The sequence below is a fragment of the Oculina patagonica genome, chromosome 9, assembly GCF_052425735.1.
Source record: "Oculina patagonica isolate OP01 chromosome 9, crgOcupat, whole genome shotgun sequence".
In the NCBI taxonomy this organism is placed as follows: domain Eukaryota; kingdom Metazoa; phylum Cnidaria; class Anthozoa; order Scleractinia; family Oculinidae; genus Oculina; species Oculina patagonica.
In genome coordinates this window covers 27,039,278-27,051,739 of record NC_135766.1, presented here as the reverse complement: position 1 = coordinate 27,051,739, position 12,462 = coordinate 27,039,278, and the positions used below count along the sequence as shown (strand labels likewise).

The window sequence follows — 12,462 nt, the reverse complement described above, 5'->3', positions numbered from 1 at the left end:
CATGCTCATCATGGGTCACCGCTGGTGCTCTTGCTCCAGGGCTCACAGTCACGCGAGGATTCGCGCGAGAAAAACCGAGTTGCGAACTGCTGTCATCATAACGGAGAAATGAATTTATTCATGCGGTAGATTGTCCTAAATTAAATTCATTTTAGCACATTTGGGAAGATGGCTCCGCCTCGGAAGAGAGTGACTGGCGATAGAAAGAAAAGTAAGTTTAAAATTTGTGAGATTTTTTGTCGGATTTCATGGTGCGTGAAGACCATAGTTCGCTAAACGCTTTCACGCAAACAACATAACCGTTGTATTATGCTGAACAGCTTTGTCTCAAAAATTAGCTCATTGAATAGTCTGAGTATGTTGTGTACAATATTTTTTACTGCTAGTTTATTAGAAGTTTAATTTTTTCAGCAACTAAATTTTATTTTTAAAGGTAGAACTCCTTGGGGAAATCTCTCTAAATTGTAGTCGAGCTTAGCTGAGACTACAATGGCATGCATGCAGTTTATTTGCCCGTCTAAATTATTTCATTAAGTCACGGTTAGTTTAAAACTTTGACGGAATATATCATCTCAAATTAAAAGGAGTTAGCTTTAATTTGCAGATAATATAAATGGAAGTACAGTAAACCACGATAGAGAATACTAAATATGATCAAAACCTGAATGAATTTTTCATTTGTTTTTATGTTTTCTTTTTTGGGGATAAAAGTTTTACGTGGCATCAGAATATTCAAACAGGTGTATTTGTTTTAAAACCCTAAATCGCAATTAATTATTCATTATTGTTCAGCCAAGAAAATTATGTTGTTATTTCTTTATTTCCTTTATGTGAGGGGGTTAAGTCAGGGATTAAAAACAGTATCAAGAAATGTGGAAGGATTATCCTATAAGATGGTCATATGATACTAGCGGGAATACACTTTGCTTCAGCTTTTGTTCCAGGCATAATGCTAAAGTAAATAAACACATCATATAAAATTGCTAGGAATCCCAACTAGCAGGTGCCTGACCATTTGGTAATCGGGTTACAAGATAGCCAAGGGTAGAGTTGAATTCATTATGCAAAGCTTTCTGCTTTCAGTGCAGAGCGCTAGCAGGTCCCCGAGGAGACATCCTCTCTTCCCAAGACAGATGTGCAGAGATGTAGCTAAGAAAACATTACGCCGGCTCACTAGCAAGCCCAGCTGCAGTGGCTTTTCTGGCTTAGGCAGCTCTAAAAGCTTACCAAAGTCTTTGTTTTTATGTGAAAATTTAGCCAGATTTAAGTTCTCTTTCAGCTTAAAAATATTGAAGATCCGATACCAGGATTCATTGTAAGAAGATAAAAAGCGTTCTCTGGTAAAATATTTTAAAAAATTATGAGCTTTCGACAGCCAGACTGCTGTCTTCGACGGATAAAAATGAAGTGATAAAATGGACCTAAAAATTTGAATATGACTAGCGAATCGCATAAATTAAAAAGTTAAAAATATGTGTAAAAGAATGTTAAAAGGAATGCTAAAAGTGTATAAATTACTGTTTGTTTAAAAGAATGTTATATTGTCCTGGCAGAGGGCACGAATTGTTGTCGGCCTCGACCGTTTTTGCCGTGTGCCACGATTCAAGTGTCTTTCTAATGCGATTGTTGCCCTTGTCAATTATCTCCGCGTTTTCAAAGTCGATGGCGTGATCAAGAGTCCAGGCATGTTTTGCTACATTGGAGCCTTTAGCGCATTGTTTAGTATTCCTGATATGTTCGCTTCTCTTTCAGCTGGTGAAAATAGCTGGTGGCCTGTCCTTAGCGACATCCCTGGATGTGACTTTGTGCGTGTTTCCTATGATTTCTGTAATCAGTTAAGATCCATTTGGTGGGTGATTAGTCCTCCGAGCTTCACCAGAACCCCATTAGTCTGGCACTTGTTTACCTGTTGCCTGCAGCTACAGTATGGGAGGCGCGGTGGCCTAATGGTTAGCGCGCTCGACTCCGAGTCGAACGACCCGGGTTCGAGGCCTGGCCGGGGCGCTGCGTTGTGTTCTTGGGCAAGACACTTTACTCTCATAGTGCCTCTCTCCACCCAGGTGTATAAATGGGTACCGGCAAATTTACTGCTGGGGGGTAACCCTGCGATGTACTAGCATCCCATTCAGGGGGGAGTAGCAATACTCCTAGTCGCTTAATGTTACGGAAACCGGGATAAGCTCCGGCTGTATGATCCTCATGGCTTGGACACAGACTTTACCTTTTACCTTACCTGCAGCTACAGTAATTGGCCTTTCTAATTTCCATATTTTTGTTTATTTACAGATGCTGACAATGCTGCTTCCAGTAGGCCTAAACGAACAGCCGCTGAGTCAAGTGATTCACCTTCATCAAGTCTCAAATGGGTCGTCATTCTCATAGTGTTGGTCCTGGCTTTCGTTGCTGCTGTGTACATTTTTAGAATAAATCAAAAGGATTCAAAAATAAACCAGGACTCTAAGCCACAAACTGTTGAAACAGAGACAAAGACATCAGAGAAGACAAAAAAGAAAACAAAGAAAACAAAACAATCTGATTCACAGGCGGCCATAACTAACAGCTTCGACAAATCTATTTCTAAAGAACTGGAAAAAGCACAAAGTGTTTTAGACAAGGGTCAGATTGCAGATGCTGTGTTCAAGTTTGAAACTCTTGCCAATAAATATCCCAAGAGCCCAAGGGCTATGTATGGAAAGGCCCAGTCTTTGGATAAGCTATCAGAACTCAAGCAAAGCAATGAGATTCTTCAACAAAGTATAGATGCTTACAGTAAAGTAACTGAAATGCCAAATTGCCCTGCTGAGCTCAAACGCAGGGTTGTGCATCGTCAGGCGGACAGGCTTAGCTTCCTGGGCAAGTCAGGACAAGCAGCGTATGTTTTAAAGAAGTTGTTGAATGAGTTGCCAGGCGATGTAAAGCTGATGAATGAACTGGGTGTGCAGTATCTGATGTCAGGGAGGAGTAGGGATGCAGAACACATATATAGCCAGGTGAGTTATGAAACGTTATTGCTTGTAACATGAGCGTGTTCCAGGTGTTCGGTTCTTTGGGGAGCCACATGAAAAATGGCGAACGAAAAATATGGGAAGGGGTGTGGGGACTTACCCCTTGCCATTTTTTCCACTTGTCATACTTCATGCTTATCCCGTTTTTCACACTGCTTCCCAACTAATAGTGGGAGGCGCGGTGGCCTAATGGTTAGGGCGCTCGACTCCGAGTCAAACGGCCCGGGTTCGAGGCCTGGCCGGGGAGCTGTTCTTGGGCAAGACACTTTACTCTCACAGTGCCTCTCTCCACCCAGGTGTATAAATGGGTACCGGCGAATTTACTGCTGGGGGGAACCCTGTGATGGACTAGCATCCCATCCAGGGGGGAGTAGCAATACCCCTAGTCGCTTAATGCAACGGAAACCGGGATAAGCTCCGGCTGTATGAGCCTCATGGCTCGGACACAGACTTTACCTTACCTTTACCTTCCCAACTAATACAGTTGTTCGAGCAAGTGCCAGTTGATGATTGTATCACTTCTCCGAGAAGTGACTGAGCCCGTGGTTTTTGTCCCAGAAGTTGCTTAGCAACATGACGTATTTGTACGCGTGATTGCTTTCGGAGTATTCGTGAGCACTCTCGCTAATTTGTGATTGGATGAAATAACTCGGAAATTCATGGAGTGCTTTAACGAAAAATTTGCCAAAACTGGCATTTATTCCCCCAACTGAATAACTGAATGCCCAAAACAGGCTAATAAAATAAATATTAATTTTACAAGTATCTATTAAAATGATTTAATTCTGCTGAAGGGATTCAGAAGTATGTGGCTCTGATTGCCATCTCTCCATGTGCAAAAACAATTCATGATCTTTGTTTATTAAATACCAGTAGATGTTTCTAATAAGTGTGTTTTTTTTTTTTCTCAGGTTTTGAACATAAATCCAAAGAATGGCTTTGCCAAGTCACACTTGGGTTTCATTCTTAAAACTGATCACCTGCGTTATGTTGAAGCTATTTCTCTGCTGCGTGACGGCGTCTCAAGTGGCGAACCAGGGGCTGATGATGGTAGATTTTATTTTCATTTAGGAGATGCACTGACTCGTGTTGGGAAACCAGATGAGGTAAGAATATTGACTGGACTCTAGCCATTGTCTGTTGTCTTTATTGCTTGTGTCGGAGGCACAGTGCCCTAGATGGAAGGGACAGGAGGGATCTTAACCGCCGCTTTCTGTACCTTTTACTCCCAGTTTCCGCCTTTTCTTTAGAGGTTCCCGCCTCATTGTGCTATTTCTATTGCAAAATACCAGTATTACATAATTTTGTGAAATCCCGGTTTCCTGGTTTCCGTTACCCTGGAAATCCCACTTCCTGCCCCTAATCTCCCGGGCTCCCACCCCCTGACCCCCTCCACCTTTTAGATGGTAATAATGAGGTGGACTCCTGAGCAAGTGGTCTGGGTTTGATTACTGGCTGAGGGTCATTGTTTTGAAGCGACAAACAATTTTAAAATAGTTGAGAAACTCTCCAACAAATTTCTTTAAAAAAAACACAGGCCTTCACTTTGTCAAATAATTTTTGTTCCGACCTCCTCTCCCCCTTTCAAAGTTGTTGCTTATAAGTTTCATTGTAATCCTGAAAATCAGACAACAAAATTAATAAGGGGAAGAAAGGGAAGGACACAAGCTATCATAATGTCTCAAATGACTACATTACCAAGTGTTTCAATTTTTTTTTTTAAATGGTTGCAAAAAGTAATCAAACTATGTTTACCATATTGCAGGCTTACAAGGTATATGAGGAAGCTGCAGGAAAAGGAATATTCTTATCTGCACTGCAACGGTCCCTGTATAATGCTGACACTCCATTGACGGCACGTCCATGGTGGACTCCACAGGAAACCGGATATGAAAGAGCCATACGGTAAGATAGATTTGAAAGTAAGGATGTTTCTTTCACCTAACAGATTTAAAACTTGGTAAATACATCCTGTAGTATGAAAGAAATAATTTTCATGCTTGGAACTGTGTTCTTAGGGACAGATTATGGTGAATTTCAGCCCAGGCTGACATTTTAGCTTGGCTTCCAGTACATACTTGTTAAAAAGACGTTTGAAGAGAGTCGCCCAACTGAAATTTCAGCTTGGGCAAATGGGCTGAAAAACCTCATGTAATAGCATTCAAATTTTAGCCTGGTCTGAAAAGTGAGCTTGGGGATGCGCAGTGATGGTGTTTTCAACCAAACAAAATAGCAGCCACAATAAAGATTTCTGTTTGAATTCAGGCTGAAATTCGCCACGAAGTCACAACATAATTCCAGCCCGCCCCTTGAAATTCACTATTTAATCAGCCCCTTAGTGTTCAAGCAGTGGCTATTTGGGTTGTCACATAATGCTTGAGAGGTGTCACAAGATGCTTGAGAGGAGCTAGCTTTGTTTGACGACCAAATAAAGGCTGCATAGGGGACTACTGTGTTCTTGGTGTGTCTTCAAGTTATTAAAGCACCTTTTTATTTTGCTATTAAATCAGGAAACTTGAAGCTAACTGGGAAGTGATCAAAGATGAAGGATTATCAGTGCTTGACAAGAAGTCTGGTGGGTTTATACCTGAGGAAGAGAACCTGAGAGAGCAAGGGGACTGGAAACAGTTTACTCTGTACCAACGTGGCCGAAAGAATGCGGCAGCTTGTCAGAAAACACCGCAAACTTGTGCCATCATTGATACAATCAAAGATGCTACAAGCTGCAAGAGGGGACAAGTAAGTGTGTTATTTTAAAGCAAAAACGTCAAGGGTAAAAACATGTTCAATTCAAGAGATACACAAGAGGGACCAGTTTACTCATTATTGCTGGAGCTTGCGTCAGTTTCCATAGTATGAAGTGACTTGGAGTATTGTTATTCCCCCCTGGATGAAGTGTTTGTCAACTGCTAGTTCGATTCCCGGTGGGGACTCAGAAGTTTTCTTTGTCCCATGCTTGTGTCATTGTTGAACAATTAGGAGTCAAGAATGGTCCCTCAAAATGTCGCAGTGCTCGCAATGCTCGCAAAATTTTAGTAGGTGTTTGTTTGCTCGTGCTCGCACATTTTTACAAGTGCTCCCATGCTCGGTTTTTAGTGGAGGTAGGTTTTTGAAAAGTGCTCGTTGCTCGCAAGGCTAATTTTTGTCAATGCTCGTGCTCGCAAAGAAAAACGCTGTGCTTGCAAAGACCATTTGATACCCCTACAATTCATCTTTGTCAGTATTTTGTCAGGTTGTCAAAAGTACTCATTTGTATTTGTTGGTAGAGAAGCACTATGATTGTCTTACCTTCAGTTGCTATTGTGCATTTTACAGATCAAGTATTCAGTGATGCTCCCAGGCACTCATGTTTGGCCTCACACTGGTCCTACAAACTGCCGTTTACGACTCCACCTTGGACTTGTCATACCGAAAAATGTGGCCATTAGGGTTGGACGTGACACAAGGTACCTACATTTATTTTTCTGTCTGTCTCACTCATTAACTGACTGTTGACTGTCTTACATTCTGAGTGACTAACTGTCTGACTGATTTACTGAATGACTCTGTCTGGCTGACTGATTGACTGACTCACTAACTGATTCTAACTGTCTGCCTGCCTGTCTATCTGTCTGTCTGACTTTCTCATGCACTGACTGACTCTGACTGGCTGGCTGACAGAATAACTAACTGTCTGACTGGCTGTTGACAGACAGACTGACTGACTGAATAACAAATTAAAATAAGAAATAATAAGAAAAAGCATAATTCTTAGCACTTTTAATCCAAAGGATTATTTTTATTCATAAATTTATGTTTTTTCCCCGTTTAACAAAAGTTTGGTTTTCCTTCACAGAACTTGGGAAGAAGGCAAAGCAATAATTATTGACGACTCATTTGACCATGAAGTATGGCACAATGGTTCAACCTTCAGACTTATTTTAATCGTGGACTTCTGGCACCCAGACTTGACACCTCAACAAAGAGCATCGTTAACTCCCATCTAAGAGTGACCCGTTTATAGTAACCCTCAGTTAGAAAGGGCTTAATTTTTATAGCCAGCATAGCTGGTGGGATTTTGTGACAGGCAGAGAACTTGACTACTGCCCTTGTCAGGGCTGCAAATAACAGTTGGTCATCGGACATTGGCCGACCAAAACTTGGTCATGTCTGATGAATTCCCAAGTGTGGTCGGACATGATGTCCGGACAATTTTTGATTGTAAATCATTTTATATTACAGCAATGATGAATAAAAATCTGTCTAACCACAATTTTGTTTTCTCCCACCAAGATGGTGTCTTAGTAGGACATATTTTCCTTTCAAGTGAATTATTTGCAGCCCTGCATGTAGATGGTCTGCCGCCAAAACAAAGTACTCACATCAGGATGCAAAATCCCACCAGCCATGCAGGCTGAATTTTAAATATTGTTACCATGAACAGAATGCCAAGTTGTTTTTATTCAATTCAGTGTTGCAATGACTGATGTGTCATATTTTTAGCAAATTTAATATACTTTTGAATAAATTACGTTATATTATTATATTTAGATGAAAATATTTTGAAATTTGCAGTCATTTTTAGCTTTTTATTTTTAAAAATGTTTCTTTTAAGATTTTTAAGACAAGCTTCTGTACGAAATGTTATCCTTATATTATTCTTGGTGGCTCTCTTCTCCGCAGAGGCTCCTTCAGTGGGGGAAGGCGAAAAACACGAAAAATGAAAAATAGGGGGAGCGCAGGGGACGACGGGATCAATTCTCTCCAGGCTCTGCGCGCTTACTTTTCACCTCTCCCCATTTCCCAGCCCGTTCAAAACACGAAAGAGACCTCTGTGGAAGAGAGAGTCTTGGTGGTCAGTTAAGCCATTGCTGTGATTGCCAGACATCTGAGAAACATGAAAAACTATCAAAATGCAAGGTTTTGTTTCACATATTTGTGATAAGTTTGACCTGAACATTCAACATTTTTAGTACTTTCTTAATTTTTAAAACTCATTTTAATAATCATTGTTCACTAAGACAGGACACTGTCTTTGAAGTAGTTAATAAGGAATTTACAGTGTTAATATTAGTTATTACACTTGTTGTACTTGGAAAATTGAAAATTTTGTGGCCATGTTATGATGTATTACATGTAACTAAAGGCATTATTGAGGTGAATTTATTAAAATTATTGGGAAATCTCAAAGTAATAGTACCGGTATACTAAGGTACAAATAACACCAAAGTGGAAACTGATTAAAACAAACAGGAACAAGGATTCTGAACAGTACAAAGGTTCAGATTTTGAAGATTTGTCATCCATGATATGGCTTGAGTCTGCTTTTAACATTGACATAACAGTGGCAGATCCAGACCTTCAGGTAAATGGGGGGCCTGATCATTCAGACCCTTGGATAAGAAGGGGGCCCACTCTCGAAAATAAAAAAAACAAGACGCCTAAAGCTTAATGCTTAAAACCGGGCAGTTAATGTTTAACTACCTGATTAGACAAGTACAGCAAAAACTTTAAAATTACCATTTAATTTATATTGAGTAACACGCAAGTCTGTGGATTGCTTGTCCATGCTTGGACAAATTCCTGCTTAGGCTTTCAAATTTTTATTTTTCTTCCGAATACTGAATAACCTAGGTGTTGAAAACGTTTTGTGTGCAATCTTGAATAAATGAACTCAAACCAGTTAAATGGCAGTACAAATGATCTCCGACCAAAACAAAGAAACAATTAGAAAGATTTCGTTAAAAACTAAGACGCGTTTTTAAACATTTTTAAAAATGTACCACACCAAAAAATGGGAATAAGAACAAGATAAGAAAGCTTTTCAGCTTTCAAACATGCAAGCTCTTCACGTCAATTTTGGGAAGCAGTCACGCAAACGCAAGTTCTTGATTGCGTGATTCATTGCAGGTCATTTCTCCATCGCCGTTCGGTTCCGACTGAAACTCAAAACCCTTGAATGAGAAACAAAAAATATATATTTTATATTCCTCGCTAAAAAGAGTGGAGTAACCAGAAAATTACAGTATTGGCTCCTGCTCGAATAAAACGAGTCACATAAATAATAAAAAAAAACGAATAAAACGAGTCAAATATCAAGAATAACAGAAAAATTTCTAAACAAAATTACAAAAGAAAATAAAAAGACTAAAAAAGGGCATGCATTAGACCACACGTATTAGATAACAGATGCTGCTAAAAATCTCAACTAAATGTGAAAAAAAGATTCAAGATGAGGCGAAGAAAGATTTGAGTTGCATTAAAAATTTTGAATCCTTAAAAGCCGTGAAAATAGCATGCCGTGATAAAATTTAATTAATTATACGCGCCAAAGGGCAAGTTTTCATTTTTGCCGTCTATTCAGTTTCACAGGATGGCTTTAACGATTTACATTCCATTCTAGTTTGTAGAAATTATTATATTATTACTTTGCATTTCCATTTTGTTTTCTGAGTTCTTGAAAAGTGTGCAAGTAAAGTTTTTACATCATGAACAAAATAAGGTTCTTTTGTTGTGTAAACATTCAATTCGTCTGTGACACACGGACTTTGTCGGCCCAACTGTACACGGATGGAAATAGTCAAAATGGACACAATTCTTGCTAGATGAAAAGCATCTTCAAAGTAGAGTCTGGAGCCGTTTTTAAATGCAGGAGCTTGCTGCAAAAACATTGCGTGACTGATGTAAAAAAGCTTCGACCTTAGCGACCTGTCGGGTCATCAGATAATTGCAAACTTTGTATAAAACTTAACTAGTACTAATAAACGCATTATTTTACAAAATAACTTACCAGTGAAAGTTATATAAAATAAAGTAAAACGTAGAAATATTACTTTACTAATAAATGGATTTTGTTGCAAAAAAGAAATCTACTTTTTGCAAGATTTCGCTTTTACTAGTAAATAATTTATATTTACTAATAAACGCAATCTTGCAAAAAGCAAAACAGCTAATTTGCAAGATTTGGCATTTACTAGTAAGTACTATATAATTACTAGTAAACGCACTGTCTTGCAAAAAAGAAAACGGCTAATTTGCAAGATCTGGCATTTACTAGTAAGTATTATATCATTACTAGTAAACGCATTATCTTGCAAAAAGCAAAACGGCTAATTTGCAGATTTCGCATTTACTAGTAAGTATTATATCATTACTAGTAAACGCATTATCTTGCAAAAAAGAAAACGGCTAATTTGCAAGATTTCGCATTTACTAGTAAGTATTATATCATTACTAGTAAACGCAATATCTTGCAAAAAAGAAAACGGCTTTTTTGCAAGATTTCGCATTTATTAGTAAGTATTATATCATTACTAGTAAACGCACTATCTTGCAAAAAAGAAAACGGCTAATTTGCAAGATTTCGCATTTACTAGTAAGTATTATATCATTACTAGTAAATGCCAGATCTTGCAAAAAAGAAATTGGCTATTTTGCAAGAAATCAGTTTCATCTGCTTCGAAAATATTCTTTGCTTTGGTGTATTTTTCTTGAAGAATTTTCTCTCTTTCATTTCTTTCTCGTGCTTTTCTTTTCGAATACTGAATTGAGTGAATTCTTATATTGTACTTGTACTATAAATCGCAATATGATAGTTTTATTAGCATGGTTTATGTTTGCTAGAAAACAAGTCATATAAAAAACACACCGAATGATGGCCATAGGCGTACGGGCACCTTCGGTCCTGGGGGGCGGAGACCTTTTTGCCCGAAAAAATGGCATGGGTTGAAAGCCGAAAAAAGTGGCATTTAAAAAAGAAAATAAAACATGCAGTAAAATAGTTATATACAAAATTCGCCTGCTTGCTTAAGGTTCTTCAATTTATTTCGTGGCGTCGTCCGAAGGTGTCAATACATTGAATCCTTTTTCGGAAGTATTGTATTTATTTATTTTAGTTCAGCAAAAATTAAATTAATTTTGGGGAGCCAATTTACATTGACCCCCCCCCCCCCCCCCCCCCCCCAATTTGAAAGTAATAGAAAAGCGTGTAAAACATTCAGGGATAAATGGGTTTGAAAACATTTCGTTGAAAGTTTGAAGCTAGCCCTGAGAACTAAACATCTGAGTCGAATGCATTAGCTTCATTACATTTAAAACAGCTTTGTTTTAAGGTCTTGCACTAAATTCACCGTGCGCAAACACTCAAGCTATGGATAAGCAGATTGCATTTGAATCAAACTGAGGGCTCACGCAGAATTTGCGAGCAAAATTGAACATGATTAAAGCTATTTGCGAGAAGAAACAAAAGCAGAAGAATGAGAAATTTGGACTTTTGAACCAGAAAAGTTCGGTATATATTTCCGGTGCTTTTCCTGCTGATGTAATTTGTTTTGAACGTAATGTTGACTAAACTTTTCGGCTTATTTTCTTGCATGCAAAATAGCCGTTTTCTTTTTTGCAAGATAGTGCGTTTACTAGTAATGATATAATACTTACTAGTAAATGCGAAATCTTGCAAAAAAGCCGTTTTCTTTTTTGCAAGATAGTGCGTTTACTAGTAATAATATAATACTTACTAGTAAATGCGAAATCTTGCAAAATAGCCGTTTTCTTTTTTGCAAGATAATGCGTTTACTAGTAATAATATAATACTTACTAGTAAATGCGAAATCTTGCAAAATAGCCGTTTTCTTTTTTGCAAGATAATGCGTTTACTAGTAATAATATAATACTTACTAGTAAATGCGAAATCTTGCAAAATAGCCAATTTCTTTTTTGCAAGATAGTGCGTTTACTAGTAATAATATAATACTTACTAGTAAATGCGAAATCTTGCAAATTAGCCTTTTTCTTTTTTGCAAGATAATGCGTTTACTAGTAATGATATAATACTTACTAGTAAATGCGAAATCTTGCAAATTAGCCGTTTTGCTTTTTGCAAGATAGTGCGTTTACTAGTAATGATATAATACTTACTAGTAAATGCCAGATCTTGCAAATTAGCCGTTTTCTTTTTTGCAAGACAGTGCGTTTACTAGTAAATATAAATTATTTACTAGTAAAAGCGAAATCTTGCAAAAAGTAGATTTCTTTTTTGCAACAAAATCCATTTATTAGTAAAGTAATATTTCTATGTTTTACTTTATTTTATATAACTTTCACTGGTAAGTTATTTTATAAAATAATTCGTTTATTAGTTCTAGTAAAATTTTTTACAAACTTTGTAAATATATGAATTCCCCGACCTGTCGAAACAATCACCGGTTTCGGACTCCAGAACTCGCTTGAGTCGAACGCTTGAATAAAAACACAAAAATATATCTTTCACGTTTAACAGAAATCGGGGTATTAGATAAAATTTTAATTGCTCCTGCTGAGTAAATATCAAAAGTGCGGGATCTGAATCCTGGCCAAGAAAGCGGCCGAGTGAACTACTACGACAAATGACGCAAATATGTAAACATCACATGGTGCCTCAATCTATAAATTGATGCCGTGTTCGTTTCAAAAGCCTAAAAAGGCAACTAATACAAACGTG

At 38.0% G+C, this 12,462-nt stretch overlaps 1 protein-coding gene across 1 annotated transcript; it reads left to right on the top strand.

The window, feature by feature from the left end:
• Positions 1–55: 55 nt before the first annotated feature.
• LOC144664697 (aspartyl/asparaginyl beta-hydroxylase-like) lies at positions 56–8,174 on the top strand. The gene is made up of 7 exons (XM_078525894.1): positions 56–211; positions 2,287–2,990; positions 3,917–4,111; positions 4,771–4,910; positions 5,516–5,744; positions 6,321–6,451; positions 6,841–8,174. Exons 1-7 carry the CDS (start codon positions 169–171, stop codon positions 6,989–6,991), a joined length of 1,593 nt encoding a protein of 530 aa, XP_078382020.1. The 5' UTR covers positions 56–168; the 3' UTR covers positions 6,992–8,174.
• Positions 8,175–12,462: the final 4,288 nt, after the last annotated feature.